General features: G+C 40.2%; 1 protein-coding gene across 1 annotated transcript in view; it reads left to right on the top strand.

The window, feature by feature from the left end:
* The window catches only part of LOC106896969 (gamma-aminobutyric acid receptor subunit pi-like), a 44,151-nt gene extending 23,602 nt beyond the window's left edge, over window positions 1–20,549 (top strand). Inside the window, exons 6-9 of the mRNA XM_014957320.1 lie at window positions 1,573–1,710; window positions 13,119–13,271; window positions 14,188–14,381; window positions 19,942–20,549. Coding sequence (XP_014812806.1) covers window positions 1,573–1,710; window positions 13,119–13,271; window positions 14,188–14,381; window positions 19,942–20,253 — 797 coding nt within the window. The 3' untranslated portion in view covers window positions 20,254–20,549. The remainder of the gene's footprint in view (window positions 1–1,572; window positions 1,711–13,118; window positions 13,272–14,187; window positions 14,382–19,941) is intronic.
* The last annotated feature ends 2,990 nt before the right edge of the window (window positions 20,550–23,539 follow it).

Below are 23,539 nucleotides of genomic sequence, written 5' to 3'. Positions count from 1 at the left end.
ATATAATGGGGAAGAACCTACCGAGGTATTTTAGCGATGATTGTGCCACATATTGACAAGCGTGTGCAAAATACAGTTGTCTTCTGATAGATGATTCATGTCCCCACTCAGCTCCTGGTTACTGCTTGAAGGTTAAGAGGAAGTCTCCTGGGGCCCCTGCAGCGTGCCGTGCTGTTGGGACTGTAAAAACATTGAAGCTGGTGTCCTTGGGAAGCATCCAAGCTTCTGAGCTGCAATGTCATCCCGAGCGGTGACCCAAGGCCAGCGGAGAGCAGGGTGCCAGCACACAGCTGCCCTGTGTCGTGGACAGAGTGATTGACTTCACTCGTTAGAGTGAAGCAGTGAAATATTTATTAAGGTGAAACAGTGATTTAACAAAACCAATAGTAAGTGCAATAAAACCAGTAGTAAATGTAATAAGAGATTCGCTGTCAGGGTACACTCTATTATTTACTGCCCAGAGGACAGGGTCAGACCAGCTGTCAGGGAGACCCTCCCGTTGTGTCAGGAGGTTCAGAAAGTGTCAGACCAGCTGTCAGGGAGACCCTCCCATTGTGTCAGGAGGTTCAGAAAGGACCCCTTTGCTTTCTAAACTCCTTCTCAGAGAGGAGTCTGGGTGCGGCTGGATCCAATCCTAGTCCCAGACTTGGTCAACGGTTTATGTCTAAAGGATTATATATGCGCAATCAATCCTTTACATTACTTAGCTAAGATTTCAAAGTTTAGCATGCTATTAGTCACTCACCGAGAATCTGTTGTGGCAAGGAATCTCTAACCTCGAGGAGTAGAACCTTAAGCGAGCGTCCTCACCAAAGGGGAGATCCTGGCGTGCAGCCGCTGCCGTACAGGAGAGCTCCAAGGGCTCTGGGGCTGTCCACTATTTATACAGTAAGATAATTGACCTATAGTCATATTTTCATGGCAACAAAATTTCTAGGTCCCCACTCCAGACAGTATTTTGACTCTGCTGCCAGCCATCCCCCAGAGACCGGGTGCAAGTTCTCACAGCTGCTGTTGTGGTGGCCGTGGTGGCCAAGGCCGGGCAGGAGCTGGTGGGGGGACAAACCAGGGCGAGCACCCACCACAGCCTGCTGCTCCCCTCACCCCCTCGTCTCTATGAGAGTGGGGACCAAACACATGGCATTGAGAAGGAGCAGCCTGAAATGCAACAAAATGTTGCACTCTTAATGTTTAGTCCAAGTGCTGCCACTGCTGTAACTCATAAAACCAGTATTTATTTAATAGCTTAATATTTATTTAAAAGCTTAATAGCTTCTGCCTTCAGAATTTAGGATGTGGTACTATTTTCTTTTATTAGTTTGTCGTCTATACTAGAATAAAAGATAGAAAAAAAGACCACATCCAAAAAGTCAGATTTTAAATTATAAGACTTTGCATGTTATTGGGAATTTTGTTGGGAACAAGCATTATGTTCTGCCAGAACTTACAATTGTTTATGTCTAATTGTACTTTCAGACAGACAAATAAGAAACAGCTGAGCTGTAAGTGGGTTCAACACAAATTAATTATTGTGTAAAATAAACACTTTTATTGGCTTGTGTATCACTACAGGGGGTTACAACATCAATGATGTCATGTTTTACTGGACTAGAGGAAATGATTCAGTTCGAGGTTTGGACACGCTCCGACTGGCACAATATACAGTAGAAGACTATTTTACCTCTGTATCCGAGGCAGTGTATGAGACAGGTAAAAACACCCTTCTAACATTTTTTAGGTGCATTTCAGAGTATGGCCCTGGACACAGAGCAGCATTAAGGAACTGCTTTCTCTACACTTTCCTTTCTCTTAGGATGACAGTTTCAATTTTCTGCTAGATTACATTCTTGAAACCATACATACTTTTCCAGATGTTACCAGCAGAGACCCAGCTAATGTAAAGGTTGAGAGTTTTTGAGCATTTTCTTGGAGGCTGTGCATTATCTGAAGAATGATAAACAAGAGATGTACTACTACTTCTACATAAGGTCAGAGAGGGCTCTTGTGAAGAAAAGCCTGTAAATTGGGCATTTAAATTGGAGAGAGATCAGGGACCCTGGGTACCCAGCTCAGAACAGTTCCCAGCCTTCCTGGAAATGGCCCCTCTGGCTTTATTAGGCAACTCAAAAGCCTCTATTCAGCCATGGAAATTTCCGTGAATATGCTGGGTGCTTTTGCAACTGCAAGAAGTTGGGTTTTGTCCTGGTTTGAGGAAAAATAGAACCAATTTTCTGTTCAGTAATTTTACATCTTAGCTCAGCATCTTCTCACTCTGAAATTACCAGCATATTGTGGAGAAAACTGCTCTTTGTCATAAGAACAATGTTTGTACGTCATGCCAAGGAACGGTGTCCAGAGAGGCTCTTCCTTACACTTCTTGTTGTAACAACCAAGGTCAGGTAACTTTGTTATTTGCCCCTTTGGAGGGTCGGAAATGGAAAAGCGTAGAGGGGAGGAGGGGACAGGAGAGAGGACCCAAATCTGACCAACAGGGTGTTCCATCCCATCTGCCCCATGCTCAGTGTAAAAACTGAGGGATCAAAGGGTCAGCCCTTCTTTCTTCAATGGCTGATGTCTGAAGAGGGCTCTGTCTATTCATCTGCCTTTGATCCCCATCCATGTGTTCCTGACTCCAAAGCTGGAATCCACTTCCCATCTGTCACTGAACCCAGTCTGGGACTTCCCCAGTGCCTGCTGGTGACATCATCCTGGCAGCTTGATACGGTTTTGTATATATTGTATCTATTTCATTATTTCCTTTTTAGTTTTAATATTAATATTTCATTAAAGTAGTTTAGTTCATTCTAAACTCGTAAATCTCTTTATCTCTTTCCCTTTTTCTCCTGGAGTGAGAAAGTTGGGGGAGAGTATCTGTTGCCCGTAATTGGCTGATTTGGCCTAAACCACAAAAAATTTCATGTTTAGCGTTTGTCAGGGTTGTTCTTTATCTCCAGCCTGGTAGGCAGCAGAGCGCAGATTGCCCAACCTGAGATTCCTCTGCCTGGGGAAGAGTCAGAAGCATTTCCACAGACCTGCTCTTCTGCTCATGTTAGGAAACTGCTGTAGAAAGTTTCGTCTAACTGCAGGACTTAACTTCATGAAAGAGTCTGCTCCTGTTCATTTTCCAGAGATTTTGAAAGGGCTTTCAAAGAGTTCAATACCTGCCAAACCTGCTTTATGCTCTTCGAGTTACTCTTGGGTTCTTCATTGCTGTTCTTCACTGCATACTTAGTTTCTATTCTGCCCAAGTCAACATGCCAACTGAAAGGGTGATCTATAAATGAAGTCACACATCCTTCAGAGCTGAAGTTTCACCAGAGGATATGTTACTAATTCTGAATAACAGAAATATAATTTCTCTGTTCCATTGTTGGGTATTTCTACTTTAATTATTCAACACAGAGAAATGTTATGACCTAATTTCAGATATTAATTCAGGCTAAAAGTCAAAGTTCTCCGCATGGATTTAAGTGCCGAAATGAAATACATACCAGTAGGCTCTTCCTAGTTGCATGAGTGACATCTGCTTGCCTTCCTCCTCTTTACAGCTTCTGGGCAAGCACCATCATGTTCAATCAAAGGAGAAAAAATTTTATTGCTCTTCTGCCTAAAAGGGTATTAGGGCCTGTTCACCATACAGGAAAGGGGAAGAGGAAACCTGTTTAATTCTTACCACCTATCATAAGGTAGTAAGACTCTAAAGCTAAAAAAAGTTCAATTATTTTTTTACCAAATGCAATAAAAAGAATTTCCAACTATAGCTGAAGAGGCATGATCAGATGAACTATGCTCTTCAGTAAATGATGCTGTTTGCCTTCCTTTATGTTGGAATGAATCATGTGTATGCAGTCAAAAGATACTTTTTCTTTTAATTATACATGTTAACCATGCAACTTAACTCCATTAAAATTTCCCACACCTGCTTGTCTCAACTCTCCTGTTCAAGAAAGCCATATTATCAAGTGCTATGGAGTACTTTTAAAATGAAATCTCATAATCCTCTTCATTTTCTATTGAGTCATTATGAGTTAGGTGCTGTTTTCTGCAGATTTTTTTAAAGGAGGCAGTGCCTGCTGTAGCCCATAATAAAAGAAAAAAGCAATTGTGTTATGTAACCATGTAATCAATTTAGAACAGAAAAATGATGCTTTGCATTTCCTTAACACCATTAATAGGTATATGAGAGTATTTTATAAACAGCAGCTACATTATAAATAACAGCTATTTATCACAGTCACAATTCACAAGGCTAAAGGCAGAGATAGGAGGGAAGAGCTGTGTGTAGTATTTCTTAACACAGAAGAAAAAGAAGCAATGATGATTGAACAGGCAGCACAGCAGCTGCACAAGTGAAATGTTGTAGAGCCGTGCAAAACCCGCCTTCACGTGCGGCCACTGACAGCAAAATTCCAAATGTGGTCAGCAAAATTCCCGCATCAGTAACTTCAGTACATTTAAGAAAAGGACATTGTGGATTAATCCTGTTTATAGAACAGCATGTATCACATAACAGTAATCACATTATTGTAATCACGTAATAGTAAGTCACTTGGAATAATGTTAGCTAGACTGCTGCCTAGATTTTGGTGTTGATTTTGTTTTGGTACAGACCAATTTCATTTTGGACGTAGGTAGTTAATTGCTAGAACCACTTCTTACGTGTCTTTTAACTACAGTCCTTATTCTGCATACAGTCTTGGACCTCAAAACCATATATGTGCATTGGTGGCTCTTGGGTTTTTATTGTAGCTGTCTAGCCAACACCACCTGCATTCTCAGGGTAATAGTAATATAAAAAGCTTACATTTCTTATTGGAAAAATATAAAAAGCAACAACTGTTACAGTCTAGCTTTTTCTGTAAATAATCATAGAAATAAGGCTGGAATAGACTTTAAAAATCCACTTAATCTTTTCTCATGTTGCAAGGCAAGATCGTCTGTATCTACAGCTTATTTCCTGACAGATGTTTCTGGGAGTAAGTTACACAAACCTCCAAGGCGCCTACTGCACAACCTCCCTAGATGATTTTTTTTTCTGGGGATTATTACAAGCATATTTTCCTCATGTCTAATCTTGATCTCCCTTGTGCATTTCAGACCCTTTATGTGGATATGGAAGATAAATTTCCTGCTATTTTTCAGCAGCCTTTTCACAACTTCATGACACATATATCCTCTCTCAGACCCGCGCTTTCCCTCTTTTTAATTCATATAAACAGTTTTCTAGATCTTCTTTCTTTGCTATTGTTTTCCCATATAATTTCTCATATTTTTGGTGATGTGCAGCACTCAAAACTGGGTACGCTCTTCCCATCAGATACCCTCCATAGAGGGAAGGGTTTACTTAATGCATTTCATGAACTCTATTCCTCCTTATCCGTTCTGGGTTGATATTTGATTTTCTTGAAGAAAATTATTTTGCTTTTTTGACCTTGTTCAGATTGCTCTTCTTTCTAGTACTACTTCTCCTTTATTGCATTGCAGCTTCATGTTCCCTGTACTCTGTTTGGGGTGTCAGCAATTCCCATCTGAGTGTAGGACTTTGTACTTGCTTTTGTTGAACTGTGTCTTGTTTTACTCAGGCTGTTTCTGATAGTTGTTGAGAAATTTGAACTCTAATCCTGTTCTTCAATGTGCTAATGCTCCTTTCTTAAAAGACACTTGGTAGGTTGTGATGTTTGTTCCTGAGCAGTAGTGGCCACAGGACAGACCTCATGTTCCCACTCGATAAATGCTTCCATTTTCACAGCAAGCTATAGCTAATTAATCTCAATTAGCATTTTTAATTGGAGAAAGAAGCATAGATGTCATTTAATACTTGAGGCTAACTGGCTGTTGATAGCCTTTCTTCTGGCCAGCAGCTTCCCTTAAGTCTTTCTCTCATTACTGCAACCCTCGTGCCGAGCCTCCAGCAGCAGGAGCGAAGCGGCCCAGCTTGCCCAGTTCTGGTCTAACACCAAGTCTTCAGCCCCAGCCCAGAAGGAAGGGAGAGTTACATCAAGCAGTCAGGGCTCTCAGTGCGATTCCCTGCTTAGAAAACTCTGAGGTCAGCAAAATGACATATTCAAATGGTATCATTTTGGCAGAACAGAAGGAAAGAAGAGACAGAAGCATAAAGTCAGTCTCCTCTCCTTGACGCACAAAGACAAGACATTTGCCCTCTTGAAAAAGACTGCAAAGGAGCTGGCTGCTGTTCCTTGGCTGCAGTCCCTGCCAGGAGTTCGGTGTTTATGACAAATTGTGCTTCAGGCCTCGTCAGACCTCGTTTGGCTACGAAGTGCTGAAACTCTGCTGACCCCTGGCCACTCCACGTTACTGGTGTTTCAGGTGGGAGGTCACAAGTAAGCCAGCGATGAGTTGCTCTCATTTATAACTAGTGATCTGAAAATCAAAAAGTATATAAAGGGCGTATAAGAGTGTATAAATGTAACTCCTACACAGAGTGTATGTTCATCAACCGATCTCTTTCTCTTGAAATAGAGGCATTACCTTGCTTTGTCCTACGGGCCCATCTGCAGTTTCCCAAGGCTCAGGAGTTTTCTTAGTTAAAAATCAAATGTTTCTGGAATTTTTATTTCTTCTTTTTTGAGGTATGGTACACTGAGTAGCATCTCTCATTCCCTTTATCAGTTCTCTTATAATTAATTATAAGTAATTACCCTCCAGTTGTTATTTCTGAGAACATCTTCTTTGACACACAGTGCTTACAAACAATCTCAGAACCCTATTCAGTATAATCTTATCTGGTGAGTCTTTGGTCAGCCTTACCTAAGTTACTTATGCATATGTATCTGTTACCGTGTTATGTTCAACTTACCTATCTGAGCTCATTTATTCACTCTTTGTAAGCAATGTTTTCCACTTCAGCTGATGTTGAAAAGCTTTCTATCATGAGCTGTTCTTGTGATGCTACTGCAATGCAGAACACTTTAGAAAGGAAACAGTTTTGGAAAAGGCGTGGAAAAAGTTACAGTAGCATAAAACCACATTGAAATGCAATAAATGGAATGAATATCAAGGATATTAAGAAGACACATTTTTTTTTGTTTAAGTTCTGGGAAGTTCATTCTAGTATAGACAGAAGTACACATAAACACTTGGAAAACTTTCTGTGGCATAATTTTTTGTAAGTTTTTTTCTACAGGTAAACTAAATAGATAAATATATCTCCACACAAACTCTTCCTGACAGGGTTTGCTTCAATCTTAGGAAATGTGAATTTCAAACCAATTTTTTTTGAAAGAATTTTGGTGAACATGAAACACATGTTTGAGAAGCCTGGCCTGATCTTTCATTTCCTTTAGTTCACCTCTGAAGAGCAAATAGGAGAAGAGGTAGTTCATAAAATCCTGAGTGTGAAGAAAAGACTGTTCTCTGAGGGAGGGACAAATGAGCTGAAATAACATATTAACCATCTATGTTGACACCCTTAGCATTCTACATCAGTCAGAGAATTGCATTTCAGTTCCACAACTTACTTGTTTGATAAAGGTGGGGACACTACCTGTTCCTTAATGCACATGTTCATTGTAAACAAGCAATAAAAAAATCCATACTGAAAACTACATTTTCATCACGTAGTTAAATTCTATTTAAAGCTTTTCTGTACTATGTCCTTAAAAGGTGCAAGAAGAGATAAAAATGATGCATCAGTAGAGTTAGATTGTAGATGGGCTTGTGCAAGATGTACATCACACGTTTTAGCTGGCACCCAAGGGGTTAGCATACATAATTCATGATAGAGAAGAATGTGCTCTTTCTGCCTGACTGCACACCCTGTGCCGGATACCAAAGTGCCTCTTACATAAGGAGGAATATGGAGCAGTCTTTTACTGGAGTAGAGTTCATCAAAAAGTCCATAGGAACTCTTGGGAAGATGCTCCCATCCTGTAACACTACAGTGAAGGTTAGGAACTGCTGACAGCATTTGGAGAGCATCCATCCTTCCTTCAGGTGCCTCTGCTGTGACCATCCACCGGGCAGAGGGCAGCAATAAAAATGATGCATCAGTAGAGTTAGATTGTAGATGGGCTTGTGCAAGATGTACATCACACGTTTTAGCTGGCACCCAAGGGGTTAGCATACATAATTCATGATAGAGAAGAATGTGCTCTTTCTGCCTGACTGCACACCCTGTGCCGGATACCAAAGTGCCTCTTACATAAGGAGGAATATGGAGCAGTCTTTTACTGGAGTAGAGTTCATCAAAAAGTCCATAGGAACTCTTGGGAAGATGCTCCCATCCTGTAACACTACAGTGAAGGTTAGGAACTGCTGACAGCATTTGGAGAGCATCCATCCTTCCTTCAGGTGCCTCTGCTGTGACCATCCACCGGGCAGAGGGCAGCAGGAAAGAGCAGAGATGCAGCATTCTGCCATCAGCCAGGAACAGATGCCATAAAAAAAAATGGCATAATCAAAAAATGAACGACTTAGGGTATTTATTTAGGATTATATCTATTTCTTAGGCAGTGCAGCAGTAGTCAGTGTTGATAAAATCATCAGTATCATAGCAAGATCTGTACAAAGTGTCAGAAAGACAGTGCTGTAATTCAAATATTGTTTTTAGAAGCCAAAAGCCAAACTTTAAAGGCAAGTTTTAGAAAGGAACAAACTACCTTTGTTTTTCCCTTCAGAAAGTTCTGTCTTAGACCCAGACCTACACCTGCTCAGCTACTGGAGAAAAGTCTATGCTGGTATAATTTTGATGATATTGAATCAAGTAGTCAGCCGGAGATAACTGAAATTTAATTTCTTTCACCTCTTTCTACCGTACTATTTTTATTTCTTTATTTATTTGTTTATTTATTTTTTTAAAGCAGTAGAGAGAGTTAGAGTAGGTATGGAGACTATAGCCTGCTATTTAGATCTGTTCTTCATCTACAAGCTGGAGTTACTGTCTAGTTTTGTACTTCTGCCCTCTAGTAAAATCAATAAAGCCCAAGTAACTCAGCTTAATCTTCTTTTGCTGTGGGGTGACCTAAGTAGGATACCTCACCCTCTGGTGGGTTTTGAGTATGCATACCCACAGTCATTTAGGTTCAGGTTCCTCTGAGAAACTGTAATTAAACACAGTAATTTGGTACTTTGGTAAGTGATAACAATATGCCTTTTCTGCAGAGAATCTGCACAGAGATTATTTCCATCACAGCATCAAATTTAAATCAGAGCAGTCACACTGAGGCGACAACCATCATGGGCCAGAAACTGGAATGAAAAATCATCTCATTTTAATGCAATATTTTGTTGTCAATAAGCCTCAAGCAAGGGACAAACTTGACAGTTTTGAGGAGTTAACTTGAGTTGTACTTGAGTTAACTGTAGTAAAACCAGGACTAGGATTCATGAACCTGTTTCACTTTTGATCTGACTGATGGCACCACAGCCTCAGATGTGCAAGTCAAAGGCAATGAGATACAGCATTACTCTCTCATATGCAACTCATGTAATAGGAGTAACAAATCTGTTTCTTCTTAAAGATGATAACTTCTGGTACATGTGGAGTGTAGATGAAAAAAGGACTGTATCTCCATTTTGTCCCATTGCTCATTTCTTTAGCATGATAAATATGCATTGAATACTTTTTCTTCACTACTATTTTTTCCTTCAGTTTATTACAGGAGGAGCTCATATGAATTCTATATATAGGTTGCTTCAAAATTTCCATTATAAAAACTCTTTTGAACTCTTTTGAGAAATGCTGACACTATTATTATCATGCCAATGATGCACCTTTGGATTCTAGCAAGCAGAAAGCGTTAAAGTTCAAGAAATGCCTTTTCTTTGTTACCCGAAGAGCCACTCAGCTGTAATCTGTTACATTTCTAGTTCTCTTTGTTGTTCACGTTTCTTCAGAAACTTCTGGCATCAGGAAAAATAACATGAAAGAACACGGGAACATCAAAGAGCTTGTCTACACTTGGAAATTGCAGCAAAGTGTGACTTTCAAGTTTGATTTTTTGGACTAACTTCCTATGTACACACTTGGCTTTTATACTAATGTGAATGGAGATACAGTTGTAGGGTGTTAACGAGGAGAAGGCATTGCTGTATGGCTGTTATCTGACAGCTATTTCAGGGTTTTCCTTCTTAAAGCTAAGCTCTAAGGCTGAACACCACCAACTCCCAAGTGGCTGCAGAACCCTGCAGGAAACACACTCCAGGCTCTTCACTCCCCTTTGCTGGGTACGTGGCACCACATCCTTCCCTTTGGGCTGTGCAGAAACACAAGGCAGACGACTCTTGTGAAAGATTCCGTTTCCTGCTAGTGGTTTGCACCCTCACACCTCTGATTTGATACCCCTCCCTCCCTCACGTTGGCTGTGCCATCATCCTTTGTGCAACCGTGCACAGTAATGACAGTTTGAGGTACAAACACTGCAGAAAAAAAATCTTGTCTTTCTGTTTAAATTTATGTTTTGAGTTCTAGTTAAATAGATTGCAAACAAAATTAGTAAAATCCTTAATTTTTCTTAAGGTTTTACATGCTTTCTCCTACACACTAGAAAGCCACAGATTTACAATTGCCTGTGTGACCTAATTCTCTTTCCCTAAATATGCTTTATGCTATAGTCTTTTATTGTACAGACTGAGTGTTTTTCCTTACTGCTTGATTTAGTGCAAGAATGAGTGCAGACAGAAGCAGAAGTAATGTTGCACAGTCAGCTGTTAAGTTTTGCACTCTCTAACTTTTGAGTGTTTTACTTTGGTCTGCTTACACTTAAAATTGATTTTCGTGGGCAAAATAACTTTTACTTAAACAACTGTATTGGTAAAAATCACAGTATTGATAGAGGTACACTAATGTTACCTTCCTCTTTTCACATAAAAATGATGATAACAGCATAATTCATCTTCGTATCTCCTGCCTCATGGAGAGAGTTAACTACAGACTAGTGTCTGTATCCTTTTTTTTTTTGTATCAGTCAGAGACTTGAAAAACTCAGTATGTTCAACTTACAAAGAAGAACCCTAAGTAACTTCAGGAGGAAGCAGAGCTGAGTACCAGAGGGCCATTTAGTCTAGTAGTGAAAAGACAGAGTCAACATGACAGGAATCTGAAGTCAGATTAAGATTAGAAATTAGGCATTCATTTTTAACAGATAGAATTATTTTAATTGTTGTAACAGATTACTGCGAGAGATGGTGGATGCTGCGTGTCTAGATATCCTCACGCCAGGTCTAGATGTCTGTGTGAAGGGTGGACTCTATTCCGATTAAAGTGATTGAGTTTAAAGCAATGGATAATTGGGGAAATGCAATGACTTGTAATTAGGGTCAGACTACATAATCTAGTGATTCTGATTTTAAGAGTTCTACAAAACCTTATTGTTCTCTAGATGCAATTTATACGATACTTTTTAAAATGGAAATTTAACCATCCATTTTCCAGCCTAGGGGGGAGAAGATATTTCTTGGCATCCATTACTTGCACTTCAAGCTTCTAAAAGCACTCTTCTTGGACTCCGTGTCTCACAGCACACCTGAGGGGATGCACAAATAGCCTGTCTGTGCATATAATGTTGTTGCTAAAGTGCATTCACTGTTCTGTAGTTTTGTCTTTTCTCTCAGTACTTAGCAATGGTAACAAACATAGGTCCTGGAGACCATCATTTGTTGGGTTAAAATAGATGAAGCCAAAGCTGTCTGACCACGGTGTATTCCGGCATTACTCTCTCACTGATATTCTCGTTCAAAAATTTTATTTACATAATGTTTTTAAAAATGCTTAAATATTTAAAAGCAATTTTAAATTGTAAAAACACTTCATTCTGAACTCTGAATGTTCAGTCAGAATGAAAAGACCATTCTGCACATTTTTAAGCTAGTAAAAAGCAAGCTTTTTTCTAATTGATAAGCAGCTGAATATGAGGTTGAGGGGAGACCTCATCACTCTCTACAATGCTTGAAAGGACATTGTAGAGAGTGCTGGTCTCTTCTCACAGGTCATTAGCAATAGAACAAGAGGGAATGGCTTCAAGCTGCAACAGGGGAGGTTTAGACTGGACATTAGGAAAAAATTCTTCACAGCAAGAGTGTCCAGAGACTGGAACAGGCTGCCCAGGGTGGTGGTTGAGTCACCATACCCTAATGTGTTTAAGAATCGCTTAGCTGTGGTGTTGGGGGATATGGTGTAGGGGAGAACTTTGTAGAGTGGGGTTGATGGTTGGACTCGATGATCCCAAGGGCTTTTTCCAACCTGAATGGTTCTATGATTCTATCATTATTTTGCCTTACTTTGATCCATAGGACTGGTAACAATACCAGATCCTGCACTTCTGTTGCCCAAACATGGCCAGATTTTGTTCCATTAGTGAGCTGGGTATCCAGTTCAGGCTCTACTTACCAGTGTGCTGTTCCCCAATGAAACTCAAATCTGCCTTTGACTGTGGGCCTGAACTTTCATATCCTGGAAATCACTCATTTAGAAGCAGCTATTTGTGCCACAGCAGTGACACTGCTCATGGCAGCACAAACGCTGTAGTGCACTAACGTAACGAAAAAACAAGATAGTGAAAAGGCAAAGACACTGCCTGTTTTTAAGTGCAATATAAGAGGTAGGTCAGTGGTATCAGAGAAGGTACCTTTGATCCACATCTTGAGCAACAGTAAATGAAAAGGAAAGCAAAATAAACTAGGGAGCAACAGTAAATGAAAAGGAAAGCAAAATGAACTAGGTATCTGAGGCAGTTTAAGATAAGGACCTACACTAACTTCATAAAATTGCAATTTATTATGCAAATTTATACTCGTTGTGGTAATTCTTATGAATAGCCACAGCTAAATACATATACGACTTGAAATTTCCTTGCACAGTGCTATATAATGAAATATCCTTTTCACACATTCATGGATTTATTTTTTTTCCTTCACTAATTCTCAGTGAATTTCCAAGACATTCATCATTCAAGACATCTTTAATGAAACTCTGTACATGGTGCCTGGGTGTTACATATTTTGATTTTTTTTCCTTCAGTTATTTTTTAGTGCAGTGTTTAGTTTTTCTCAAGCTTTTTTGTTAAGCTTTTGCTGCATTGTAATGCACAAAAGAAATATAGGTGATAATAACTTTTTATGAATTGCATGTTCCCAATATTTTTTTCCTGCTTTTTCCACAGGACATTACCCAAAACTAGTGTTTCACTTTGAACTCAAGAGAAACATCTTGTATTTCATACTGGAGACGTATGTGCCATCAATCCTACTGGTTGTGCTCTCCTGGGTATCGTTTTGGATAAGCCAGTCATCAGTTCCAGCCAGAATCTGCATAGGTAAGAAGCCGATAAAACAGAATAAAATAAACCAAGTGTTAGATCAATAAGGTGTTTGCTTTATTGCACGTACATGGCATCCATTTCTAAAAGTTACAAACACTTTTGAGTTCCATGGAATTACTTTTCTGGTTTGCCATTTGCAGTACATCGTGCAAATTCCCTGTAAAGCCTGGCTGTTTCTTAACTAAGAAGGTGTCTTTGGGAGCTACATGAGACCTGGAGGCAGGGGAGGCTGCTGAAAGCAAAGGAAAAAACTCAGTCATTTTGGAAATAATTTCAACATATTCAAACACATGGCATGCACAGACAGAATTGTGAGGCTTTTGTAAGGTCTAATGATACATACTAATTAACATGTGAATAATAAGAAACTTACAAGAGATTAAATGTAATTAATTTCAAATAAAGGACATTCTGAAAGGGAAAGAATTCAAATTTGTTCTGATAAGACTGCCGTTGGGGTGGGAAAACCACTCCTATGGGGAAGAAAGAAAGATTTCACATCAAATGGGGCCAGTCAGCAACTGCGCTGAGCAAAATGATATCTGAATGTTTTAAAGGGAGTGTTTGCATGGTATTGCAATAATAATGTGTTAATCGGGAGTGTTTGCATGGTATTGCAATAATAATAATGTGTTAATTATAACTATACGTTCTAAGACACCAAAATCTCTCTCATTTTAGCTCCCAATCTTCTCATCTTTACAAACGTTTTTCATGAGTGTTTTTAAGCATTTAACTTCTGAATCACAAGTTCATTTGGAAGACTTCCCTCCAAAACATGGCACATTAAATGCGGTGGTGTTCTGGGAGGTCACAGGGCTGGGGAGAGCTCTCCTGTAGCAGGACCTTTGCAGTAGTCGCTCTCATTGCTGTCTGTTTTATCAGAACACAGATTTTTTGCATTCCACAGGTGTTACCACAGTCCTTACTATGACAACACTGATGATGGGAGCAAGGACTTCTCTCCCAAATGCTAATTGCTTTATAAAGGCAATTGATGTGTACCTCGGTATCTGCTTCAGCTTCATCTTTGGAGCGCTGTTAGAGTACGCTGTGGCTCATTTTTGCACTCTGCATCGATTCAGTTCAAAGGAACTTCCAAAGGTATTTTAATTCTTTGATTATTGTCCTACAAACAGAATACAGTTATACCCGCTAGAAAATAAATTATCTTAGCATTAATGGTAAATGTAAATTGAGTTTCTATTTTAGAATAAGGACAGTGAAAACAGAATAACCTCAAGAAAAAGAAAAATTATTTGTATACCTGGTGCTTTTTGGAAGAGATCAAACAAACTGAAACACCCTTCCATAGTGATTCTCTCTTTTGGCATGGACTTACGGCCATTTATCAAACAATGTGCTAGACGTATCCCAAAAATCATAGGCGCTTGTCTCCCCAGCAATGGCATACACTTACTTGTGGTTCAAAAATCTGATTAAGGTTGATGATTTGATCTTATTGCAATACAGCAAAAAAAAACCCAAAACCACGAAAAAAGATTTTATCGCATTCTCTTTATGAAACTTTCTGCACATGCATGGTGCTTGAGTCAGTTTACCAGCAGACAGCTTCTGGCATTAGGTGTATCAGATCCCTACAGCCTTCCACTTACACCTTCTCTTTCCACAGCTGCAGCTGAAGCTCAGACTGGGATTCACTTTCTGTTCTGCATCATTATTATTGCAGCACTTTTTGCTGCTCTAATGAGCTTCTCAGCACTCTGAAATACTGTGAAATATAATTAAAATAAAGAGGTATTGCTTCATCTTAGGCATTTTTTGGCCTGGTGTTTGTCATCTTGCTGAAATAATCAGGATAGGTTCATGAAGAACTTTTGTCACATCTTCCATCTCCAGTGTTTAGCGCTGCTTTCATAAGCAGTGAGAAAGAAATTACAAGAAAGTTGGAAGCTGATTGTCTGGCAGCTTTTCACTACGGAACTGAATCCAATATGCATGATAGAAAAGAAAATTTTAAGCAGCTTATGAAATTTCTGGACAAATAGAATAGTGAGAGTAACAGAAAAAAAAGCAGGAAGAAGTTTGGTTGAGTGCTGTAGGGATAAACCGCCAGAAAAAGAAAGATTATTAACAATTTAAGCTAAACTAGAATGGAGCATCAAAAATGCTTCAGTAAAGCTCCTTGGTAGGCTCAAGAAACAGGATATTGAGTTCAAGTGGAGAAGCTTAAAAACAGTGAAGATCAGCCAAGATGTTTTTCTATGCCTAGATAGTGCAACAATTAATATGGGATTTTGGCTGTTTGCATGAGAGAGAGGTTCTGTTCGTGCACAGGAATGTGTTCAAAGCTGTCATTAGATCTGGGTGTGTGAAGAAGGGCTGAAAAATGGACACAAAGCTGAGCCACCCAGTGGATTTTAAAAGACAGCATCTAATGGGGGAGTGTCTGCAAATGGGCAAACACTCATTTCAAATGAGGATTTGAGTGGAAAGCCTGAAAGTAGTTTTTCTTGGCAAGGTAGCATCAGTGACAATTCCCTCTGAACATATCCATCTTATGAAGTAAGTGGCTGTCGTTTTGCTCAGAAAAAGCAGAAAAAAAAAAAAGAAAAAAGCTTATTGGAGGTTTGGGTAAGAAAATAAATTGTTTCAGTGCTTGGGTGATTCAGCATCTTTGGATCTATGACGGGCACTTGTGACTGCCCTTGCATTCCCCCCTTTGTCTCAGATTCCCTTTCACCTGGGGCACATGTGCAGTGCAGAACTCAAGGACTTGAAAGACATGGAGTAAGTGAAGGAAGAGCCCTCAAATGAAGAAGGAAGAAAGTTAAGTTACAGTTTTGTGATGGACATAACAGCTAAAGGGATGGTCTGTCACTTCAGGAATGTTCCTGCTGTGCATCAGGAGTGAGCAAGCCAGTCCTGCTCACTTCTTGCCCACACAAACATTCAAGGGAAGGGGCAGTTGGTTGGTCCTTGATCAACTCAGGACTCTGTAGAATAAGGGAAATGCCTGTCACGTCCTTTTCCTACGGTAGTCAAGGACAAGAACCACTTACTGAGCAGGGTGCCGTGGAGAGCACACCTGACTTGTGTTTCTCATTTCTCACTGTAAAACCCAAAACATCACAAGGACAGAAGTAGCAGCTAAAATCTCACATCACTGTCTAGCAGGTACTCAACAAATTCTGTGTATCGTCACTTATAAATGTGTTCTCCTCATTATCATATTCTCTTGTGGACACAGGTTAATTAGAAATCTCACTTCCCAGTTTGTTATTCCCATTTGAGAGCTGATACAAAATTTGCACTCATAATTATGCAAATAAATACAGGAGGTGAATTGAAAATGTAACCCTCTGCCTTGTATAGAAATTAGTTGTACTGCCTTGCTTTCTGGTTTGCTCTTTAAAGCACTTGGTCACCAGCATATCATGTTCTTTTGAAGCCTTTGAGGTCTCCAGTTTAGAATACAAACTGGTGAAAGAGCTCCTCATATCCACACTCTTGTTTCACATCACGTTAAACGGGACCCAAAGAGACAGCTTTAAAGTGAAGGCCAAAAGCAGAGGAACAACCTGCTGCAAGGAGGGTCAGGCAAAGCATGCCATTCGTGTCCACTGCATAACAGACTGCCTAAACAGAGCAAAAATCCTGACTTTCTTCTCTTTTATACAAAGGTGTCAATTGTGCTCTTCTGTAAAACAGAAATTCTCCTTGGCCTTCATCTCTCTTTCACCTAATCCACCCCCTTTAGGTCAGAAGGGAAGGAAGTTTGAGAACTGAAAATAAGGTCAGAAGGCAGTGTTAGTGTCTTGCATTTCTGTGCAAGCATCATATCTGAACACTGCATAGCTCCAGTTGTGCCACACTCTATGCTGAAATATTTTTAATCTTGAACTTCTTTATTATTGGATGGAAATGACAACTGTTCTCAGTTCTGTTGGCTGTTAGATGTCAGCTTAGTACCAACAGCAGCCACAATAGCAGGTGCCATGTACAGAGCTGCCCAGGCGACACCTTTCCTGGGTGCTACCAATTCTGTATTCAAACAGAGCCCTTAGTGCCAGCTGCCATTTTCTTGCTGACAGCTGAAATCCAGACAAAACATAGTGTGACATTTAAAATTAAAGCCACAGGTGAACACTTGCCACACATTTTTTTAATATAATGTAAACCAGCTTAATCTTTCATCACATTCAATTCTCCATAGTGAGGTGGAAAAGCCCCTTGACAGTTCCAGTTTATAAGATTGTAGTTCTTTATAAACTAGCAGTTTTATTCTCCTCTGGAATAACTTTCTCCTTTCCAAGGAATGTGACAGCAATTCTGCTGTAAACTCCTTTCTGCTCCCAGAGCCCTGCCTCGTAACACTGCAAACAGAATCAAGTACATACGCACCATGTATGGTATTTTCTGCTGAAGTAACACCAGCCTCCTGGGAAGCAGAAAGGAGCTAAGAACAGCCTAATAAAGCATCAGCCTCCTGCGAATTGTTCACATACAGTTGCATGAAAAGAAAAATGGCACGTACGCAATGTCCTTTGATGCTCTGCAGTGAAACTAATTCTGTACAACTTTTAACTGGCCCTACCTGAGAGACAAATAGACCCTTACACTGAATAATGCCCCAAATCTTGCCGGTTTTAAAGTACAGGTGGTGTTTTGCTCTTTTTTCCCTTTCTAAAAAATGAGCAGCATTATGAAAGTCAGGACTCTTCTGACAGGTTTCTTTATTTTATTAGCTTTTGAAGCACGGAGTGCGTTCAGTAAGCTGCCACTCTGGTGCCTTGTTTCCAGAGCCAGGCGCTGCTGGCGGAGGCTCCTCTGCTGTCCCCAGCGATCCCCTGCGCTGCCACAACTGTTTGAAGCAGAGAAGCAAGGTATTTATAACAGAGTTATGCCCCAAGTAACACTCCAGGTTTGAGGTTCAGTACTACCCTGGGGATTGTGTAAGGTTCAGGTTGGAATTTTATAGATTGATCCTCTTAGTGCTTTATAGGCAGATTCTTATCCTGGCCTTAGGTTTCAAAATTCTCACATAGCTGCGGGAGGCCAGGCGGAGGATGAGCAAGGTTTTGTAGTCAGTGTATTTTTAGGATGACATGTTGTGTTGAGCTACATTTCTCTCTCTCAAATAAAATATACTGGATTTTTTTTTGGCAAACTGAAAATGAAAAGCAGTAATAATCCATTTTTCTAGCTCCATCTGTTCTGCTTCAGTGATTCACAGCAGTCCGAGAACATTGTCCAGACTCCACTTTGATTTTCAAGGACATTACTAATTTTAGAGGAAGAAAGGCTCAAGAAGCGTGCCATCTACAAGTACCCTGGGCAGAAGAGCAATTCTGCGCTGGCATGGAGATCACTCAGGTGGCCTAATGAGCCTTCTTTGACTTGAATAGCTGGGATAATTCTAAATGAGGCTACCCATAGCGCTGTACATCTTAACTTTTCTAAAGTTTGCCCTTGTCTAATCTATTTCTCCTCATGATGCAAATGGGAAAAGCAAATGCGTCAGAGGAAAGAGATTCTGCATTGTACATTTCACAAATACACTTTTAGCTTTTTCTTGCTTATATGCCACTCACTGATTTGGAAGGTAATGAAATCATAAGGAGAAAATTATATGAACACCTGCTTGAATTAAAATGACCCCTCCTTCAACTATACAAATTTAGGTTTAGTTTAGATACAAAATTGGAGCCAATCTTTGTAGCTTGGATCTGCTGATGTCTCTGCAATACCCCAAACCAAATGAAATACCCCAGAACTTTCAAGGAAGTTTGTATTCAGAGCTGAAGCTGCAGCTGACGTCTAATCCTGTGTCCTCTGAGTCAGTAACAGAAAACCTGCTGACTTCAAGGGGCGAAGATTTCATACATGAACTTCATGACTTCGAGCCATTCTAATCAAAGAAAGAAAACCCACCAGAAGGCTTATACAACATTCTCCAAAGAGCTGTCTTGATGCAGTGAAGCACATAAAAATGCATTTAACTTTAGCATAACTTTGAATTTAAAGCATGGGTTTCAGGTCTTGAAAGAAAGTAGTATGAGCTATTTAGTATTTAATTACTTGTGGGCTTGTCCCTCTTTACGACCCTCTTTTTTTTATGCTTTTTTTTCATTACTTGTTTGTTTGTTTTGTTTTGTTGTTGGTTTTTTTTTTTTTTTAAAGTAATTTGATTTTCATCACAAAGCACCAGGAATGGAGTAACCAAATGGACAGTAGGAAACTGTCTTGTATTCTGGGGTGCTTGATTTGGGGTGCAACCAGCTTGACTGGTCTGGCAGCTCCCTCACCTTCTCCATCTCCAGACTGGAGTTTGCTTTACCCACTTTCTGGACCACTAACGTTTGCCAGGATTTTCCTGAGCAGAAGACAACTTATTGTTGTGCATTTCATGGATTTGCTGTCTTAAGTAAACCTTAGCGGGCCATATTTGAACAAATTCAGCTTGCTTGATGGTCTTATGAAAGCTTTTGCAGTAAGATGGTGTTTAAAGTCAGTGTTTTTCCTGTAAATGGAAGTTTTGAAAGCTTAAAGGAGCTGTCTTCTGCATGTACGTCCTCACCCTTGAAATCAAGGAGTGAGGTACAGGAGGAGTGGTAAGAAAAATCCTGTTATTTTCTGCAGCTCTAAAGTAAATAGGCAATGAAAAATGCACTTAAGTACCTGTGGCTTTGTTTCATATCAGGATGAGGATGAAGAGGCTGAAGAAGGGAGGAATGGAGTCCTGGCAGCAGTCACTAACAGTTGGAGTGCCCCGGACAATGTGAACGAGACCGACTCAAACAAGAGCAGCAAAACCAGCATCGACAGAAAAAAGGAGAAAAGTAAATACAGTGGGTGTAGTTCACCAATGGCAATAATGAAAAGACTTTTCTGTATCTTTGATTGTTTCCATGTTAAAAATCCTTACCACATAGACAACTATGCCAGATTTTCTTTCCCATTATCATTCATCATAATTAATGTATTTTATTGGGTATATTATTTGTATTTCTAAATGTTTTAATGTGTGAAATCAGTTTAAAGTTTAGAAAGTGGACATGGGAGGGGAAGCTGTAGAATAATGAAGAAGTTGGATAAAGAGATATGAAAGGACATACCATCTTTCCAAGCATTCCTACAAAGTTTCATGTTAATTCACTTTTTCGCTGTTAAATGCCTGTCATCCAAAGCTGAACTTTCCTATTAGCATGCATGGCCTGTATGAAACTATTTATCAAAGGCCAATAAGTCCTTTTAAAATATTTTAATGGTCAACTTTGTAAAAGAAGTGTTATATTAAACTAGTTTCTAAACTGCATTAAATACATTTAAAAATAAAAACAATTAAGTGTTGTTTTCCTGCTGTGCTTTCAGCATTCAGTTCCTTCTAGCTTTGTCCATAATGCATAAATGTTCCAGATTATGTAAGAAAATGTATAATTGCAGATCAAAGTCATCTTGCTTCATAGAGTCATAGAATCGTCCATCAACCTAACTCTGACAAAAAAATAAATAAGAAATAAGCAATAAAAAAATCACTAAACCATATTCCTGAGGACCATGTCAACCCATCTTTTGAACACCTCCAGGGATGGGGCCTCAACCACTTCCCTGGGCAGCCCATTCCAATGCTGGATAACCCATTCCGTGAAGAAATGATTCCTAATCTCCAATCTAAACCTCCCCTGGCGCAACTTGAGGCCATTTCCCCTTCTCCTGTCTCCTGTGACTGAGACCGACCCCCGCTTCTCTACACCCCCCCTTCAGAAAGTTATAGAGCGTGAGAAGGTCTCCCCAGCTCCCTCAGCCTCTCCTCATCAGACTTACTCTCCAGACCCCTCACCAGCTCCGTTGCCCTTCTCTGGACCCACCCCAGCACCTTAATGTCTTTTTTGTGGTGAGGGGCCCAAAACTGGACACAGCCCTCGAGGTGGGGCCTCACCAGTGCCCAGTACAGGGGGACGATCACCTCCCGAGGCCTACTCCCCACACTGTTCCTGACACAGGCCAGGATGCTGGTGGCCTTCTTGGCCACCTGGGCACACTGCTGGCTCCTGTTCAGCCCACAGGCCACCAACACCCCCAGGTCCTTTTCTGCCAGGCAGCTCCAGCCACTCTGCCCCCAGCCTGGAGCGCTGCAGGGGGGTGGTGTGACCCAAGGGCAGGACCTGGCACTTGGCCTTGTTGAACCTCATCCTGTTGGTCTCAGCCTATCAGTCCAGCCTGTCCATATCCCTCTGCAAAGCCTCCCTACCCTCCAGCAGGTCAACACTGCCACCCAGCTTGGTGTCATCTGTGAACTTACTGAGGATGCACTTGATCCCCTCGTCCAGATCATTGATAAAGATGTTAAAGAGAACGGGTCCCAGTACTGAGCCCTGGGGGACACCACTTGTGACCAGCTGCCAACTGGATTTGACTCCATTCCCCACCACTCTCTGGGCTCAGCCTCCAGCCAGTTTTTAACCCAGGGGAGAGTGTTCCCATCCAAGCCATGAGCAGCTGGTTTCTCCAGGAGGATCCTGTGGGAGACTGTATCAAAGGCCTCGCTAAAGTCCAGGTAAACAACATCCACATCATAACAAGAAACAGCTTTGAAGCATGGGCTACCAACATAAACCAAGTATATTCTTCTTTCTAAGGTCACAAATATATGTTAAGACTCTTTAGAGTCTTCAGATAAAAGTCCCACAGGCATCACTGTACTTTTCTAAGTGCAGGGCAGAAAATAGAAATGGACTGGAGGCACAAAGATCCAGAGAGGTGTTTTTCCCAAGTGAGGGTATACTTAGGTGTTGGCCAATCCTTAATGGAATATAACAATTTGTCCCAACATTTATACTCCATACTCTGCTCAGTCACAACTGCCTGGGTAACTATTATGCAGAGGAAAAAATTGATATGCTTAATTTTCAGCTTACTAAATTCCATTAAAAATTTCATGTAAAGAGGAAAAAGTTTGCTTCTTGAATTGAAAAGAAAACCCTGGGTATACAATAACTCTTGATGGAAAGAGGGAAAGTTAAAACTATGATACAGATACTACACAGATAAAACTATGACCCACATGAGAGAATGGTTACACTTGAAAAAAAACCATAACAGTCTGCGTGGTTGCATCACTGACAAATATTATAAAAGTTATTGATATGGCAACATGTTTCTTATACTGCACCCTGGAAGTTTAGAAGCACTTAGACCTCTTTCCTGATCTTACCTCTCTCCTGACCTTACCTCTCTCCTGTGTGTGTGGGTTGCATATATATGTACAGAAGTGTATATGTGCTTTTATAGGCTGTGTACATCAACATCTATGATGATCCCACACACTGCACAACTAGGAATGAATCAAAAATCCCCCCTGATATTGAGACTCCTTGATACACCCCTGTACCAGTGTGCTGCCTGTGAGGGACACCATTCCAGGGGAAGACGGAAAGTGCAAAATACCAGTGTGGGTTAGATTTGCCCCCACTCACAACTAAATCCATAAAAATCATTGCACATTGTTAAACAAGTACTAGGTCAATAAAATCCCCTCAGTATTTTTATTTTATAAATGGGTTGTGCTGGAAAGCTTGTTTCTCTATTGCCAATGCCTTTTGCAAGGCTTATTGAGGCAATGTGACTTCAAGAACAGTCTAGTGGCTTTTGGTACCTTGTAGCTCTTCTGACATTCATATGAAAGCAAATGCATTCAAGAAATCAAACCAAAACTGCCCGTGTAAAGGACAAGACAAACAAAATTATTTTTTTTTCTTTAACATTCTGCTGTTACAGATTTGACCTTAAGCCCTTTATTGAGAAACAGATTCTATTAGATTTTTTTATTAGAAATGAGGTGGGGAACTGGACTTTGAGATTCCGTTTCTTACTCCCATAAAATTCACAGAAGGCATATAGTAAAGCTCTGTACTTAGCTTCTTAAATATCTTTTCAGATAGTTATCCACACATTGCAAGTTACCTGTTGTGTAACTCTAAATTTGGGATTTACATTTACTCCAAGCATGAAGTAAGCATTTAGAGTTTTGTAGCTTCCAATTAACTTGGAGATAATTCACATTACATGTTGTTTTAGAAAGCTGTTGAAGATCTGGGCAGCTTTATTTACAGTGCATTAACTGATTACAAGGTCTGTTTTCCCAATGATGTGCTAATTGTAAGCAGAGCTTGATGCTGAAGTCCCCCATGTTTTCATGAAAGAATAGACTGTGCAGCCAGATTATTTATTATTCTGCTTTGCATAATTCTGCATTAATTACTAATTTCAAAAAAAACAAAACTAGGTTTGACGTGAAT

Source organism: Calidris pugnax, unplaced genomic scaffold (assembly GCF_001431845.1).
Source record: "Calidris pugnax isolate Ruff unplaced genomic scaffold, ASM143184v1 scaffold4, whole genome shotgun sequence".
In the NCBI taxonomy this organism is placed as follows: domain Eukaryota; kingdom Metazoa; phylum Chordata; class Aves; order Charadriiformes; family Scolopacidae; genus Calidris; species Calidris pugnax.
This window is presented reverse-complemented; position numbering and strand designations above follow the sequence as displayed.